The following is an 18,827-nucleotide window of genomic DNA, read 5'->3' on the forward strand; positions in this document are numbered from 1 at the left end:
ATTAAAAGGGAGAGAGGTATGTGTCCCTGTGGCTGGACCAGCAAACAAGAAAACTCAAATCACATTTCATCATGTGAACTGAAGAGCACATGAACCAATCAGCAGAGAGAAAAAAGATTGTTAAAGGTACATTTATCTTTAGAGAGCGCACACGCACCCATGCACGCACACAGAAACAGCAGCTTCAGAATCTCTGAAGCCCATCTCCCACTTGCACCTGGCTCTCTGGGGCAGGGCTGTACTCTTATTCTGAGTTTTCCTGGGACTCACCTTATCTCTCATTTTCAAGGTTATCTATCTATGTAAACCAGACACAGCTTGGTGAATGTATAAAGAGAGGTAATATTAATTAATAAAATAAACAGTAACTCATTACAAGACTAACAACCCAACTCCTGGGTCATGGCAGATCTGCTAGCTTTAGATGGTCATAGCAACACTGGGGTAACAAACTGACTACAAATGCTTAGCACAGATGTCTTGCTTGAACTATTGACTTTCTACAAGAGGATGAAATGAGAAGTTATAATCAGTCAATGTTAATGGCTGTGAAATTGAAAGTGTGGGGCATTTATTTGGAGCTAAGCACACACCTAAAAAAGAATAATGTAACATTAAGAGGCAAGTACATAATGACTCAAAACACAGGGGGAAATTACATCACACGGCATAAAAGAGATCCCGGTAGTACTCCCTGGTATGTCTACATCTGAATGACACTGAAAATGAGGAAGCACCCTGACCCTCACTGAGAAGCTACTGGAACATGGTCCCTGGCAGGTTGCCCATGCTCCATGGGTGGTCCCACACCCTCGAATTCAGAGCAGCACAAATGGATCTCAGTGAGTAGTTTTTAAAAAAGAACAGTCAGGCATGACACACACCTTTAGCCCCAGCATTCGGAATGCACAGGCAGACACTTCCCTAAGTTTGAGGCCAGCCTGGTCTACAGAGGGAGTTCCAGGATAGCCAGGCTACACAGAGAAACCCTGTCTCAAAAAACAAAAACAAACAAACAAACAAACAAACAAACAAACAAACAAAAAGATGAAATTAAAGGAGGCAGGAGTAGATCTGAGAGTAGAAGTAGGAAAAGGAGCGAGGATGAATATAATCAAAATACATTGTAGACATGTATGAAAGTCTCAAAAAAATTAGGAAAATATTACATAAACATAAGGAAGCAAAAGAAAGAAAGAAAGAAAGAAAGAAAGAAAGAAAGAAAGAAAGAAAGAAAGAAAGAAAGAAAGAAAGAAAGAAGGAAGCGAGGGCTAAAATGATGGCTCAGCAGTTAAGAGTGTGTGTATGCTTCTCTTTCCGAGGACCCAAGACTGGTTCCCAACACCACCACGCCCATCAGATGGGTCATGCCACCTGTAACTCCAGCTCCAGTGGACCCATTGCTTTTTTCTGGCCTCCCCAGGCATGACACTCACATGCCCATATCCTACACGGGCGTACACACATACACATAATTAAAGACATCTTTTTAAAATAAGAAAACAAGTGAGTAAAACTTTATTAAAATAGAGAATTAATACTTTACCCTTGGACTATGTGAAATCCTATACTATCTTCATTTAAGAAGTGAAAGTAACAGAAACTTTTCACCTGAAAACAAGAAGACTAACAGCAGTGTCCCAAAACTAACACTTTTTACTTATTTTTCTAGTCTTACTTACTATCTAGAAATCAGATCCACATATTCTAGCTTATCTATTTTCATTCTTTTTGAGTTTGTAGGGATAGAAACCACCTACTATTTTTCACCTTCGATTCAAACTATTACAAAAGAATGGCACAGAAATGGCCAGAAGATCAAAAGGAGGCCAGCACCAGAGACAGTGAGTTCCAAAAGGTAAAACAGAAAGAGCTGAGCTTGAAGTCAAAGCCCCAGGAGCATACTGCCAAGGTGAAAGTAAACCTGCAGGATGCAGCTAAACACTGTCGCTTTCGGGATGTTCTCAGGTCCTCTTCTACCACTGTGGGGTCAACTATCTCTCCTGGGCGCTTCCAGAACATTCCACATAATGCTGCAGTACTCATTACCTCACTGCCCTGACTATATCCATCTCATCACCTAGAGTAGCAGTTCTCAACCTGTGGGCAGCACTTCTTTAGGGGTCGAATGTCAGATAGTTACACTACGATTCATAACAATAGGAAAATTACAATTATGAAGTAGCAACGAAATACTTGTATGGTTTGGGGGTACTGTACTAAAAGGGTCACAGCATTGGGAAGGTTGAGAACCACTGCACTAGGGTATAAATCTTTGAGGCACAATTGTACTTGTTCACCTCTGTGATCCCAGCCCACAGCCCTGTGCTTCTGGAAAACACACCACAGAGCTCGGTGGTCACTCTGGAGAGGGCAGGGAAATGAACGAGCACCGCACCTCCACGTGCAATAGGGCGCAGTCCCCACTACAACCACAGGCATCAGGGTGACTAAGGAAGCAAGATAAAGCTGACAGGATCTCAAGATGCAGAGAGCTCAGTGAAGACAGAAAGACACTTGGAATCCAAGCCAAATGACAGCTCGGGTATGCCGGCCAACAGGTGGGTCCTTCCAAGAACCCATCCTTGGAAGAAGTCCAGCAGGTGTGACGTCAGCCTAGTACCAGAAACTAGCAAACAGGCATGTTGCCAAAGCAGAAGCATGCAAGAGCTATGGCAGAAAGCACTAACAGAACGCGCAGACTCTTAGGAACAAAAGAGAAGTCCTGGGACTGGAGACAGGGTTAGACATAATAAGCTGGCCTGGTGCTATGCCTCAGAACATGCTCCCACTGCTCTGGCACCCACTGCACCATACCCAACACAAAGCACAACGCTGCCTGTCACGGGAATCCCCCTCCCAAAGTGGTTAAAACCTAAATTGTGATTAAAGTGCACTGCCCTAGGCTTCAAGTAATAACCAGCTTTGGGTAGGAGCCAAACTAATAACCAAAGGTAAAACAGCCCACAGTGAGGGACTGAAGGCAGATAGAAGGACCTAGGTAGCCACACCCAGAGCCACACCCAGTTTGAAACCTGGACTGTGGAGCCACAAAGCCTCTGGAGGTGCCTGCTCCAAGCCACCTGCTCTGCAGTCAGGCCTACTTAGGTTTAAGGCCCATCTCTGTCACTGTGTTTCCCATAAAATAATAATTTGCATCTCACAGATTTGACACAGAATAATAAAGAGAATAAATGCTTGAAAACTGCTACACGTTGCCATTAATCCACACCTGCATAAGTGCTCCACTATTCCCAGAGCAGCCCAGAATGAGGAAGAAAATACAGGCTGGTGTAGCCAAAGCTTCTTTTTTGATTTCTCAAGACAGGGTTTTCTCCCTCTGTAGACCAGGCTGGTCTCGAACTCATAAAGATCCACCTGCCCCTGCCCCTGCCCCTGCCCCTACCCCTGTCCCTGCTGGGATCAAAGATGTGTGCCACCACACCCAGCTCAGAAGTCAAAGTTTCTAATACTGGACTATTCCAGTAATCCCACTGGAATGAGCGACCAGATTAAGGGTGGGGGTGAGAGCAGAGAGGCTCAGTTACTTTCTCCACTGACTACAGCTGATTTAGTCACATGCAACAGGCAAGAAAAGGTATGTCTGTGGAATCCCAGAAATATAGAAACATAACCTGCTGAGTCCATCTCTGTGATACCTAAACAGTTTCAAGGCTCACCACTCTGTTGGACAGCAGTAAGGAGCTTACTTTTGCAGGAAGAGGTTTTTGGGTTGGTTTGTTTGTGTCCTCTGGGGTGGGGTGGGGGGGGTTCGAGACAGGGTTTCTCTGTGTAACCTTGGCTGTCATGGACTGGAGCTGTAAACCAGGCTGGCCTCAAACTCACAGTGATCCACATGCCTTTGCCTCTCAGAGTGCTGTGATTACAGGTGTGTTTTTTAATTCACAATGAAAGACAAAACAAAATAAACAACAACAACAAAACCCCAAATCTCCTAGTTGTCTTGTGTACAATACTAAGCCTAGTGCTATCAGAGATTAGCATTTTGTTCTCATTCAAAGTACTGTAAGGCTGTATTTCTCACATTTGTTTTTTATGAAAAGCTTTTTTCCAAGCATCAATTAGAAGGAAGGAAGGAAGGAAGGAAGGAAGGAAGGAAGGAAGGAAGGAAGGAAGGAAGGAAGGGAGGGAGGGAAACAAAGGGAATTCAAATTAAAAAGCAAAAACTAAAATTATCAGCATGTTCAGACCTTATGCAGTATTTTCAGCATATGCAAAAACTTAAGAACTCCATCAAAAGAAAAAAAAGCAGAATTATCGAATAGTCATAGAATACAAAATTCCAATCAGTTATATTTCTAGGAACTAATAAAAAAAAAAACTATCAGAAAAAAAAGACAGGACACCAATCCCATTTAAAATAGCATCAAACAAATAAAATACTGATGAACACATGCAACCAAGGTGGAAGAAGCTCAGGTGAGCATGTACTAAAACAGGAACCCTTGCTTACACTCTGCTGCTGGGCACGTTTGTAAACCACCAGACAGGATGGAAGCCAGTATGGGTGCTCCTGAAGAAACGAAGAAACAGAGCTATCATCGATCTAGCAATCCCACTTCTGAGTACACAGTCAAAAGAAAACCACCGGCTCAAAGAGACATCTGCAAACCTGTGCTCCTTGCATCACACAATATCCAAGACACAAAAGCATTTAAGTATATGTCAAGGTAAGAGTAGATAATGAGACACAAACACCACACAAAGAACCACTATTCTATCCTTTGCAGCAGATGGATAAATCATGAAGATGTTGTGCCAAGCAGAGTAAGCTAGATGGAAAAGTTACTTCTTAACCTCCCTCACTTGTGAGATCTAAGTGAGTCAAAGTCAGAGGCATGAAGGGGAAAAGTATGAGATGTGGAGAAATACAAGATAAATAAGTTCTGGGGTCTGAATGAACAGCACAGTGACCACAGCTAATAATAATGCATATGTGCTAAGAGAACAGAGCTTAAATTTTCTCACCACACATGCAGCTGTGTGATGATAGGTATGATAATTCGATTGAATATAATCACCTAGTGTGTTAATGCATCAAGATATCTCCTAGAATACCTATTGGTTCTCAATAAGTATATGAATCTCAAAATGTGCTTTATTTGTCAAAGAACTAGGAGTACTTAGGGACTAGAGAAATGGCTCAACCATTAAGAGCACTGCCGCTCTATCATAAGGACCAGAGTTTGGATCCCAGTACCCACTGGTTTGTGAGGCAGTTCAAAAACTCCTGTAACTCCAGCTCCAAGGAATCCAATGTCCTCTGTCAGTGGTCAAGGGCCCTACAACATGCATGTGTGTACATGTGTACACACACAATTTTTAAAAGAACACAGATTTTTAAAATAAATCTTATTTTAAATAAGTGGCGAAAGCCTTTAATCCCAGCACTCAGGGGGCAGAGGCAGACAGATCTCAGTGAGTTCAAAGCCAGCCTGGTCTACAAAGCAATTCCAAGACAGTCACGGCTACAGAGAAACCATGTCTCAAAAAAAAAAAAAAAAAAAATTAAATTAAAAATAAATGAAAATATAAATAAAAATATACATGTTACATATAGTAAAACTATTGTTATTATAGGACCAATCAACATATCCATCTTTTCACGTAATTACCCATCTCCCAAATGACAAGAATAGCTGTAACATACTCATTTGGCAAAACTCCTGAGTACACTATTAACCATACTTCTCATGGTGTACCCGGCCAACATAAACAGATAACACAAAATGCCACATACACACAGTGAGCTATTACTCAGCTTTAAAAGATGTCACCACGTAACTTCAGTAGCCCTAGAGAACATGCTAAGTGAATTATGCTAAAGGAAAAAAGACTGGCATGGCCTCACATGTAGAATATATGAAAGAGAGAAAGGGACTTGACTAGAGAGAGTGACTGTGATGGGAAGAGGAAGAACTAAGATGATGCAAATCAAAGGCTATAACATACCAAAAAATTACACCAGCTGGCAGGGCGAGGCTATTGACAGCTATCTCTACCTAGAGTCTTGGTTCTACTGGAGTTCACAATAGAGAGATGGCTCAGCAGACAGAAGCTCTTGCCATTCTTGTAGAGTTTCAGGTTCAACTCCCAGAGTCCATGTGGGAGCTCACAACTGTAACTCCAGTTCCAGGAGAGCGAATATCCTCAGCTGCCCTCCACAGGCATGTATATGGTCAACAGACATACTGCAGGTAGAACACTCACACATAGAAAATAACTAATCTTTTCTTTCATTAAAAGAAAAAGAAAAACACATTATATTGTTAAGTGACTCAAAGGATTGCAACCATCATACAAATATTTCTTCCATATACTTTATTCAGAAAAGCCAGCGGTGCCAGTATAATCTGTTTCAAAGGTCCCTCTGACTAGGATTTAATACAGGGTTTCCCCCATAGTCCAGCAACTCAGCCTAACAATTAAAGCTATTTTTAAAACTGATTTAACAGGACACTTAAAGAAGTTAAATCTACTGAAGCATATGTTTGGAGAATCCATCTACAATGTACTCCCAATAAAAAGCAATGTGTCTGTGCAGCTGGCATTTGGATCTCTGAGTGTCCACACTGCTGCAGCCAGAGCAGAGCTACAACACTCAGCGGCTGAGCAGTTCTACAGTTTTATTGGAAAGAAGTATACACCCATTTTTAATTGAGTGTAAAATATATGCATATATCTTCCATAACTGGCTTCAGTATTTTTTCTGAGATATTACCTTTAAAATATATTTCACTAATTGTGCCTAAGGTTTTGCTACATTCACTTACTCTAAAGATACGTAACTCGACATATTTGTCAAAAAATAAAAATAAACTGGAAGGGCTTCTTTTGTTCTAAGTCTGTATCTATGACAACAAACACTATTTTGGTTCAAAGCAGGGGTTTGCTCAATTAGGGATAAGAGCCAACTTTCTACATAAATTAATAATATTACTAATCAATGTTTTAACAGGATAATAAAGAGCAAGCGGTTATATATGAGAAGGATTTACAAGTCCCAAACAATCATTTTGAGTAATAAACAGTAAACAATAAAAGACTATTATGAAAACAGTTTATAGGGGTTGAAAAAAAATGCCTCAGTGGTTGCTCTTACAGAGGACTTATGTTCAGTTCCCAGCATGCACATGGATCACAACCATCTAACTCCAGTTCCAGAGGATTCAATGCCTTCTTCTGGCCTCCAGTGTCTCCTGGCATTCACATGGTACACATACATACATACAGGCAAAACACTCATACACACAAAATAAAATAAAGCTAAAAAATAGGTTAAAGAATTTACAACATACCATAAAAATCATGTTAAAAGGACTTGAAACTAACAGATCTATGTAGTAAATAACTAAGCCCAAGACTCATTAGAGCCATCAACTCATCAAAAAGCCCAATCCCAGCAAACTGTAGTGTTGGCTGTCCTGGACTCAGGCTAGGCTGGCCTCAAACTCACAGGGATCTGCCTGTCTCTGCCTCTCTGAGTGCTGGGATTACAGGCATGAGCCACCACACCCAGCCTTGAGGCAGTTTTGATCTCAACACTTGCTGATACTCTAGGGACTTGCTCAATGCTTATCAAAATTAATCTGATGGCTTGCAGACTTCTGTACATTTTGTGGCAATGACTTTCTAAGTAAGGTCAAACAGCTACAGTGCTGCTCTGACAAATCATAGAGAGGATCTTGTGAACTGAACCCCAACTACAAACCAGACACCCGTACAACAACATGGGGCTGGGTGGAGCTGTGGTAACTCAAGGCAGAAGCAGTAAGAAAGACTGGTAGCAGGAAGGGAAGGAAAAAACAAACAAACCTAAGACTATTTTGACTGTGTTTCTCATTAGCTACGCTATATTTTGGAGACCAGAATCTCACTATGTTCCCCAAGCTAGCCTCAAATTCTCGATCCTTCTGCCCCAGGCTGAGTGCAAATATTACCTACAAGCACCACTACACCAGGCTAGTTTACTATATTGAAAGTTGACTCTGAAGAGGAAAGCCAGAACTCTTCCCTTAAAGAAAAAGTGATGAGAGACCAAAAGATTAAAAATCAGTAGCTATTTTTTTAAAAAGTTTAAAGGCCTGAACTAAGGCTAGCTGGGTGAGGATATGTCCAGCCATAATGCCCTAAGGGGAAGAACTAGTCTTACTGCATTCTTTTCCTACCCACTAGAGATGAAGTTGCTAGGAAACTGGCCCATCCCCCTAGGGAGGGACACCAGATCATTAATGGTTTGGGGCCCTTCCTATAGCCAATCAATTCAAAGTGCAACATCCCTTTGCATTTTGACCAATAGATGCCGGACAGGCAGGAACTGTCCCTGCTTTGGGCATGCTGGGACGGACCAGAATCTTTAAATCACCCAGCTAACCTGAGCACGGGCTCTCAGCTCTCACTGCTTGATGGGGGGGGGGGGGGGGGGGGGGGGGAGTCCAAGCTGCAGCTTGTAATTTGTACTTAAAAAAAACAAAAACAAAAAAACCTCATGTATTTACAGTGGAGTCTATTTATTCCTGGTCTTTAGAAGTTCTCGAACTGGGCATAACATTTTTGGGAGCTTGTCCGGGATCCCAAGACTCCAGGAACCTGACCTGGAGGTTTTTATCCCAGCAGTAAGTGTCTAAATGTCTCTGTACAATGTCTGTGTGTACGCATGTCCTTTCTGTCCTCTATTCTGAAAACTCCTCAGGCTTGGCGTGTCAGTAGCCAGGTAGCAAGATGTGATCAAGACAGATGTGCTGATGGTCACATTTGCCGAAGTTCAGGGGGATGCCCCTGATTCACCAGTATTTTGACGGGTAATCTATCTAGCCTGTTTTGGTTTTTTTGTGTCTGTTGGGAGTGAAACTGTTAGACCTTTGCCAGACACACTTCCAACACGGCAGTGCACAGTGACCTTCCACTCCCGGCTCTGCAAAGCCACTTTGCCCTGCTGCACTGTGAGCTCCAGGAGACCTGCTCTCAGAGGCCCAGACTGCCCCATCCCAGTGAGCGCCACTTGGTGTCTCCCGGGGCGGCAGCCAGCTCTCAGTGTCTCCTGGGGCAGTGGCAATGGCAGCGGTGCCCATGCCTCCTGCACCCATTGGGATGTAGCAGCAGGAGGAATCGGTTTTAGCCTCTTCGAGGTAGATGTTGTGCCCACTTCAGGAGTCAGTTTTGGTCCAGGTTTTTGGTTCACTTTTGCTAGAGGCCATAGCCTCATTTCTGTGAGTGTGATTCAAAGTCTGTGGTGACTGTTCTCATTTCTTAAGACGGGACTTGGACTGACGGACATTATGGAACGGACTTCCTGTAACCCTTCCCATTTTCTCCCAACTCCACCTGCATGCCCCGCTTCGCCAGCAGCGGACCAGCACGTGCTCTGGGTTGGGAAAGAATGCGAGAATGGAGACATGAATGAAATTGTCCAGAACTGCTTTTGGCCAGCTGGTGAGTGCTTTTTGTCTCAGTGTCTCTGTGCAGTATTGGTTTTCGTCTACCTTCTGCTTTCTGTTCTGAAAGGCCTTGAGGTGTCTGTATTTGTAGAAGTAGGAGGACGTGCCTGCGTGGACACATTTGAGAGTCACAGCCATAGGGGTCAAGAGGAAAAGTCCCTGGCTCTGAGGTGAATGAGGAATCCCACCTGTCAGTTTTGGGTGGATGTGGAATCCCAACCATCGGTTTTAGGTCGAGTAAGAACAGTTTTGTCTGTTTAAATGAATGTATGGCCATCATGTTTGTTTTTTATTTTAAATGCTGTAGGTCATGGTTGTAGATTAAGAGTTATTAAGTATGTTTAAAGGTTAAATTCAAACTCGTTTAAAACGTGTGCCTATGTGTTTATAAGCTCTAAAAATGCATGTGTTTAAATAGCAACAATGTAGATTGCCACATGGTGTGGGTCAGAAAATGAAAAAACGATTACAGGACCCCTTAGTGGAAATAAGTTCCATTTACCATTCTATTTCTTTTTAGGCTAAGAAGATGAGTTTTATTTTAAATTGAGATTACTTTTAGAGATTAAATTGTTTGCACTGCTAAATTTTAGTTTAATTTTGACTTTTAAAATTAAAGTTATGTTTTGTGACTTCTCTCCTAAAAAAGGGGTACTTTATTTTCATATTGCAAAAACAGGTTTTGGAAATGTTTAAATGTTTAAGGCTAAGGTTTATCAGGCATTTTAAATAATGAGCTTGAGCAGTCTAACAAAAAACTTGAAACAGCTTCTTAATCCTTTGGGGGACAACAACAACAAAAAAAATCTTTGGTATTTATTTTATTAAGTTTACTAAACGAAACCAAGCCATACTGTTTGAGCCAACTGAGAAAATTGCAGTTTTTACAGTGTATCTTGTGGCAAGCTGTTTGCTTGTTAAGCTACTTTGTTTATCAAAAAAACATGTTTTCACCCTGGCCTTCACCTTGAGACACAGAAAAGAGGAAGTTTCACTAAGTTCCTTAAAACTTGTTCCAATTTCCTTAAAGCTTGTTTATGTGATCTTGGACCACCAAATCTGCTACAGGAAAATAATTTTAGAAAAAGAGTTTAGCAGCTCCAGAACTTCTTTTTGTCTTGATGTGACTTGTTTTTGCTTTGCCTATAAAAAATAAATTGTGGAATAAGCCCACGCTGGGCTCCAGCATTATCATGTCAAGACGGAAAGGATTTTGCTGGGAGTTTTTATGTTGTCTGAAAAGCAAGAGAAAAAGCAAGATACTGGGATATTAAAAAATAGCTTGTCTAAAGTAAGAAAGTCTGGTTAAACCAAAAGAATGGAGCTAGAAAAAGCTCACCTGAAGGTATATAGAATGTTACAGAAGGTCAGTGTGTGTATGGAAAGCCAGAGGGCATAAGAAGTGTATTTGCTTTGGTTCTTTGTACCTGCAAATATTTGAGGAAAAAAAAAAACTGTAAAATATGTTGTTCTTCATTTAAAAGGCTGGTGATTCTTCAAAGCAAAATGTTTTCTTATGTTCTTTAAAGGGGAAGAATTCCGGCTGATAGGTTTGGTGTGGCCAGAATAGCTCATACAGTTTAAAATTGTTCTGTTCTGTTATGCAGTTGGTTCTAAAATTTATTTGATCACAATGTTAGAACTTTTAGTTATGAGAAATTATAAATGTTCCACAGAGCTTGCTATACTGTGGGAGGTAGCAATGCCATCAGCAACACCTAATGGTTATGTTTTTGTATTGTCAGCCACAGCCTGTGGTAACACGTGGCTAGCCACCATGTTGGTTCAAGGATAGAGGGTGAAACCATAGTTTTGCCGCCATCTTTGTTTAGAGCTGCCAGCTGTGTTCAGCAACACATGGCTAGCCGCCATGTTGGTTCAGGAATAAAGAAGGTGGAGCCATGGGTTTGCCACGTTCTTAGTTTAGGTCTATCAGCTGTGTTCAGTTCTCTGATTAGTGCTAAGTACAAAGCTTTTTGCTGTTCAGTTTTAATGGAAAGTGGTAGGATCGGCAAGATTTGCTAGCCCCTCTATAAACTGTATCTGATTAAAAGGTTTGCTTTGATTTTAGTTCAGAAAGAGCAGATTTAAAGTTATGCTAAGTACTGCAGTCGAGTACAAGATTGAGCCTTACCTAGTCTCTTTGTTTAGGTTTTTTTAAGGTTAAGCCTAGGATGGGTAACTCTGAAGTTTGCCTACATAGATCTACTTGAAATATAGTTCTAAAATATGCATCTAAGAAATATGCCAGAATTAGAGATTATAGCATTCTGTTTTATAGGATGCAGTTTAGAACAGATAATAAAGATAGACAAAGTGCAACTCAGAGATGCTGGTCCTCAAGCTTGTTAGAGATCTGATAAATACGGCATTTTAACATGTGTAAGCTTATTGTGACAGAGAGTCCCAAAATCCTGGCAGTAGCTCCCCCAAGGTCTCTAAGAAGATTTGGGCACTCCGACTATGGATTGTGGTATGCTAACCACTGGGCAAGACTGCCTCAACTGGCCCACTGCTAAGGCCCAGCCTAACCTGTGGACAAAGCCGTGGACACCTGGAGAACCATTGTTTCACACTGCGAAAGGCAAGGTGAAGTCAATCTCTCGTGCTCTTTTTTTTCCACAGAAGCAGTCTATCATCTGTGCCTGGCTGGACCTCCTCTGCTCATGATGCCATGAGACCACACATGAGCCAGGGACACTGCCTAAGTGATGGACTAACAGGGCATCTCTGTCATTTTGATTGGTACATTTATTTAGTTCACAATTTATCCTTCTCAGGTCTCTGATCACAATGACGACTAGGCTAAGCTAATGGTAACTTTGCAGCTGAAGAGCAGACAATGAGATCCACTGTTACCTCATTGGACAGTTCATTAGCTAGTTAAAACTACTAGATACTAGATCTCTTATACAGAAAGGCAAACAGGTTTGCCTTGCTCACAGGCTTCATGTTAGTTGCCTGTGTCTTATAGTAAATAGCTGGATAAAAAGATAATAGAATTTATGAAGGGTCTGAGGATACAGGAGTTTAGGTTGTGAGAACTTAGAGAATGTTGTTTGGTCTGGGAAAATGTTTCAGGGTTGATAAATGCAAAAAAGATTGGAGAGTCTGAGTAGGTGTTTTAAGGTAAAGATATTAAAAAAATGATTTAAGACACATTGAAAATGAGAGATACTATAGATTTCTCCCTCCTCTTTGCTACTGTTGTGCTTATAAGATTTCAGAAGTTCAGAGTTTTGGCACTGATCAATAGAGTTCTGATAAGTAAATGAAGCACTGAAAGCTTATTATTCAGTCACCAGCTTGAGATTTTAATTTCCTTTGGTTGTCTTCTGGAGACAGACTTAAAGGTACTTCTCATCATGCCAAAAACATCTGTTTAATGTGTATATCTGACCCAAAAGCCATAGCTTCTACTATGGTATTCTTAATATCTGCCATTTCTGAGGCAGACTTTGACACAGGATTATCTTTTTTTTTTTATTGTAACAACTGAATTTATTACTTACTCGAGAAGACACAGGATTATCTTAAAGATATTCCTTCTAGTTGCTTTGTTAAGGAAAGTCCAAGCATCCAGCGTTTAGCAATAAATCCATGAATGTATTTTCGCCTAACTTTCTGGTGTGAACATAGAGATGGGGGCTAAAAGTAGATGCTAAGTGTACAAAAAGTGGCCAAGCTCCATTGGTGGCTGATTACTGACAGATGTGCCCACAGTTAAAGTATTAAGAGTTTCAGACTGTGGACACACTTAAATTGTTTATAAAGGATACAATACAAACAGCTAACTGATGCTCATTCCATTGGTGTAGTTTTACCTGTTACTTTCAGAATGTTGTTGCATTAGATTTGCTGATATGTTACTTTTCTGAGTTTTTTTATATGTATTTCCTTTTGTAAACTAAAAATTCATATGAGTTTCAGGAAACCAAAAAGTCATGAGACATGGATCTGCCATGGCTCAAACAGACCCAGATTAGTTTTTCACCTGGTCTTGGGATTCCCCACTTTTCCCATTTAATAGACAAATTTTAACTTCTGTCTCTAGTCTAAATTTGTCTCAGCAGATTTTCACCTGGTTGACTCTATTCTGGGATCAGCTATGGACTACAAGCTGAAATCTGGACTTCCTGGAAGCTGACATGATTGCTCCCTGCTTCTTCAGGTAGATCAACTAACCAGACACTTCTGAGGACTGCACCATTGCCCAGCCTTTGAATGGCATTTCAGCCTTCATAGCCCCTGATGCCAACAGTCCTATTGTCAGCGCTGAAGCAATTTCAGAAGATGAGACCCTCAGCCCAAAAATCCCACCTAGCAGGCTGAAATGCTAAGTCAAAAGGGGCTCCCTGACATTAGCTATTATCTTGGGGATCTGCTTAGCTGAAATAGAAACTAGTATTATAGCAACTGAACTAAAAGCCTAGAGAGACTCTAGATAGAAAAGATTCCAGAGGATGGTTTAAATCCTGGTATAATAGTTTTCCTTGGCTTACTACCCCTATATCCACTCTGAATGGACCCCTACTCATTTTGATTTTCCTCTTTGGGCCTTGTATTTTAAATTGCTTAATAGCTTTCATGAAGAAAGCTATTAAGTACAGTAATGGTACTCAGATCCTATTGTGGAAAGGTAAATCTGTAGGATACAAGGGGTCATGTCTGGAAGACCCTAGATTGGGTCTTCCAATGATCATGGGAAGGGGGGAATGAGAGACCAAAGGATTAAAAATCAGTGGCTATTATTTTAAAAAGTTTAAAGCAAAGGCCTGAACTAAGGCTTACTGCATTCTTTTCCTGCCCACTAGAGATAAAGTTGCTAGGAAACTGGCCCATCCCCCTAGGGAGGGACACCAGATCATTAATGGTTTGGGGCCCTTCCTATAGCCAATCAATTCAAAGTGCAACATCCCTTTTGCATTTGACCAATAGATGCTTGACAGACAGGAATCGCCCCTGCTTTGGGCATGCTGGGAGGGACCAGAATCTTTAAATCACCCAGCTAACCTGAGCACGGGGCCCTCAGCTCTGACTGCTTGGGGGCGGGGGAATTGAGCGCAAGCTGCAGCTTGTAATTTGTAATTAAAAAAAAATAAAATAATAATTTAAAAAAAGCCTCATGTATTTACAGGGGAGTCTATTTGTTCCTGGTCTTTTGGGGTTCGCAAACTGGGCAGAACAGTGACGTAAGTGGTAGTGGCACACACCTTTCAACCCAGCACTTGGTGGGCAAAGGCAGATCTCTTGAGAGTTCTAGGCCAGCCTGGTCAACAGAGATCCAGTACAGCCGGAGCTACACTGAGAAACCCTGTCTTGACAAACAAAGAGAGAGATTGATTTAACAGATTTTTTTAATATTAGGAAGTATTTAAATCTGAGGATACTAAAGAGGTAGCTCAGTGGTTAAGAGCAAGACCTGCTCTTCCACGGTACCTGAGTTCTACTCCCAGCACCCATGAGGTGGCTCACACTCTAACCCCACACAATCCAACACCCTCTTCTGGCCTTCTCAGATACTGCAGGGATGTCACGTGCAGTCATGTAGGCAAACACACATAACACATTAAATGAAAACAAATAAACCAGATGGGACGTGGTGACCCTTGCCTTTAATCCCAGCACTCAGGAAGCAGAGGCAGTCAGATCTCTCCAAGTTCAAGGCCAGTCTGGTCTACAGAATGAGTTCCTGGACAGCCAGGACTATGTCAGAGACCCTGGCTCAAAATAAGTAAATACATAAATCTGAAGATATTGTAACAACCTAAATAAATAAATAAATACACCACAATTTCCAACCAAGAAAAAAATGCAAAAATAATTTAAAGTTCTTCAACTTTAAGGCGATCTCTAAAAATGCTAGGTGTGGAATAAAAGTTGAAGAGTCAAATAGTATTTTTATACCATTAACCAAGCAAGGAGACCATATTGAAAGTGTAATTCCTACTATTGTTTCTCAACACTGATAGTTAAAAGATGCTTGTTCCTATCTTAAGTGCTTAGATGTTGAAACTTTGTATACCTGACATTTGTAATCAAAAGAAAAACGGCCTTTTTTCTAAACTTCCCATCAACTCACCTCTGCTCCAAAATTACTCAGCAGAGTAATAAAATCAAAAGTTTCAATGCAGTGAGAAATACCTCTTCCTCCTGACATTCAAGTGTGTCAACTGTCATACTCTGCATACATGTTATTTCTGATCATAAACAGCAAGAACCACGAATAACTTGGCTGCTTATCCCTCCATTTTTTTATAAATGTAATTTAGAGATCGTAGTCCACCAAAAGGTGGCTTTAAGAAGAGTAAGTACTGGGTGGTCGTGGCGGTAATCCCAGCAGTGGCAGAGGCAGACAGATAACCGTGAGTTCGAGGCCAGTCTGGTCTACAGAGCACGTTCCAGGGCAGCCTTGGCTACAAAGAGAAACCAAAAAATAAATAAATAAATAAATAAATAAATAAATAAATAAATAAATAAATAAATAAATAAATAAATAAATAAGGAGGAGAAGGAGGGAAAAAAAAGAAGAGTAATGAGAACCAGTGAGAGTTAAAGTCATTTGCTGAAAAGCCTGAAGACCTGAAAATAAATAAATAAATAAATAAATAAATAAATAAATAAATAAATAAGGAGGAGAAGGAGGAGAAGGAGGAAAAAAAAAGAAGAGTAATGAGAACCAGTGAGAGTTAAAGTCATTTGCTGAAAAGCCTGAAGACCTGAAGTAGATGTGGTGGATGGAAGGAAAGATTCCTGCAAGCTGTGGGCTACAAGCACTCCCTGCTATGCATACACACTCACACAATACACATACCCAGAAAGGTGAAAAACAGTATTTTGAACATTGTAAAGAACATTAATGAGCAAGTGGAGGGGGAAACAGTACAGCAGGCCAGCCTGAGGTGTGGTTGTGAACCCCTGTACAGCAATACAATTTTCTTATCAAGTAACTCAGTAACAAAATGATCTCATAATAGTTTAAACAGAAGAAAAGCTAGGGACCACTAACACTCAAGAGTTCTGCCGGACTTTACAAGAACGCACTTAGCACATCGACTGATTTCAGGTTCTTCTGGATGGCTCCAAGCTATCTGTTAGCGTTTTCTAAAGACTGCAAAGTAAAATCCATAGTTATTTCAATGCTCCTAACCTAAATGGTCTCACAAAATTAGCAGGCTACACTACCAAAAATTATCTTTTCTTTCAATGTTTTGCTCACCGAACTCACATCTACAAACGTAAATAATCACAGCTCATAATCAAACCAGTACTGAAGAGCTGGGGCCTGCCTCGGATTCAAACCGCTAAGAGACTGTCAGCATACGAGAACACGCTTCAGGAAGAAAGTGCCCTCTACATAGGCCGAGAAGTCACAAGACGACCACAGCCGCAAAGACACCAGGCACCCAAAGAGCCACGCAAGGTCATTCAACCTCCTGACAACAACAGCGAGGCCTAGAGAACGAACAGCTGGTGCCCTGGCCCCAGAGGGACGCCCCCGGCACGGCGTGCACGAGGTTCCCCGGTGCCGGGTCCACTCAGCACCCCGATCCTGTGACGCGGACTCGCGACACGAAGCAGCCGTTGCAGAATGCAGGAACGCAGTGTGACAAGCTAGCCGACCGCCCACGGCCATCGCAGGTTCCCCGGCCCGCGGCCACCGAGAAGCCCGTGCGGGCCGCGCACCGCGACCGCTCGCGCCCGGGATGCGCAGCCCGTGAGCCGGCCGCGCGCCTCACCTGGCAGAAGCAGCGCTGCGCCGCCGTCTCCGGGCGCCGCTCCTCGCCGTGGCCCGAGCGCAGCAGCCACACGGCGCCCAGGAGACCGACGAGCAGGCCCCAGCCGCGGCCCATCTCCTCCGTCCCCGCTCCCGTGCGCAGGCCGCGCGCCCGCTGAAGAAGCCCGCGCCCGGCCCCGCCCCGCCGCCGGCCCCGCCCCTCGCGCTCCCGCCTCCCCTGCGGACGTGCGGACGTGCGGCCGCGCGCGCCTCTGCCTGCCAGGCCTGGGGCGGCTGTCCTCCCGGGCGCCCTCGGCTCGGCGGGGCCGGAGATTGGTCCTTCCCGCGTCCGGGCATCCCTCAGAGCCACCTCCCGGGGCCAGCGCTCTCCTGCCCTCCCCGCCCCAGAGCCCACGCCGGCCCACCCCCTTCTCTCTAGGAGGAAATGGAGCCTGGGTTACGTGCCTGTCGTGCTCCCGAAGCCGAAAGGATGTTAGAGTTCATCTGGGGGAGCACGGCCGCGCACACGATTTACGGTGTTCTAGTGGCTGTGCCAACTACAACCGCAACAGGTGAAATTGGTTTCCAGCACTTCCAGAGGCTGCGGCAGGACGATTGCTCGATTGTGCTACATACTGCCTGGGCCCTATTATAAATAAGTATTAAATAGGTGATAAATAAATGTTTTATTAAAGAGTATAGGGACGATGTTAGCTCAACGTGTACTCAACTTAAGGTTTGTTCCTAAAGTAGTGTTCCGTTGTGTTTTATGTGAACTAGGCACATTTCACTGCTAGAGCAATGTGAAAGCCACCCTTTTCTCTCATTTTGTAAGTGAAAATGGGTACAGCTAATGTTAACAAGAACTGGAGCGGGCAGTGAGAAGCCCTGCTGAGCCTGTTATCTATAGCATGAGTTGTACACATACTAAGAATACATGGCCTCCTTGGTTACCTGGAATTATATCTATATATCATGATGTCTATAACCCAGCTCATACTTTTCTAGGCAGATCACAGTCTCTTTTTAAGGTGGTTTTCCTGGTGTCCTTTTCAGTGTCCTGGTGTCCTTACCAGATTCCCAGTAAGTTTCTGTGCAATACACTTTGCAAAGCTGAGCATTGACATTGGGGGTACACTGGTGCATAAGACCCAGCCCCTTGTGGGGGGCACCCATGGAGCTGACAGTGTTGTTATGTTTTCATGGGGGTGCATTTTTATTTTGATAAGTACTGTGTATATCTGTCTGACCTGGAACTCAATATGTAGACCAGGCCGCCTTCAACCACACAGAGGTCAACCTACCTCTGACTCCTAGAACTCAGATTAAAGGTCTCTGCTATCACGACCGGCCTTTCCATCTCATTTTTAATTCACTGATAATTGTGCGTACAATGTGATGTTTTCAACCCATGTATAGACTGTAGGAAGAGTCAATGAAATTAATGCAGCCATCACCCCCACCGGCCTACCTTTTTCTTACGAGAATGTTTGAATGCACAGTGTATAAACCACAGCCTCCATGAATGCCACAGGTCAATAAAACTTACATTTCCAGTCTATCTGTACCTTTATAGCCTTTGACCATATTTCCTTTCTCCAACCTCACACAGTACTACTCTCTGAACTTGCCTCATTCCACTTAGCATGACG

General features: G+C 42.6%; 1 protein-coding gene across 1 annotated transcript in view; it reads right to left on the bottom strand.

The window, feature by feature from the left end:
- Window positions 1-17,356, bottom strand: part of Ero1a (endoplasmic reticulum oxidoreductase 1 alpha) — a 47,859-nt gene extending 30,503 nt beyond the window's left edge. The window contains exon 1 of the mRNA XM_055612342.1: window positions 17,198-17,356. Coding sequence (XP_055468317.1) covers window positions 17,198-17,311 — 114 coding nt within the window. The 5' untranslated portion in view covers window positions 17,312-17,356. The remainder of the gene's footprint in view (window positions 1-17,197) is intronic.
- Window positions 17,357-18,827: the final 1,471 nt, after the last annotated feature.

Source organism: Psammomys obesus, unplaced genomic scaffold (assembly GCF_907164565.1).
Source record: "Psammomys obesus unplaced genomic scaffold, mPsaObe1.curated_primary_1811, whole genome shotgun sequence".
In the NCBI taxonomy this organism is placed as follows: domain Eukaryota; kingdom Metazoa; phylum Chordata; class Mammalia; order Rodentia; family Muridae; genus Psammomys; species Psammomys obesus.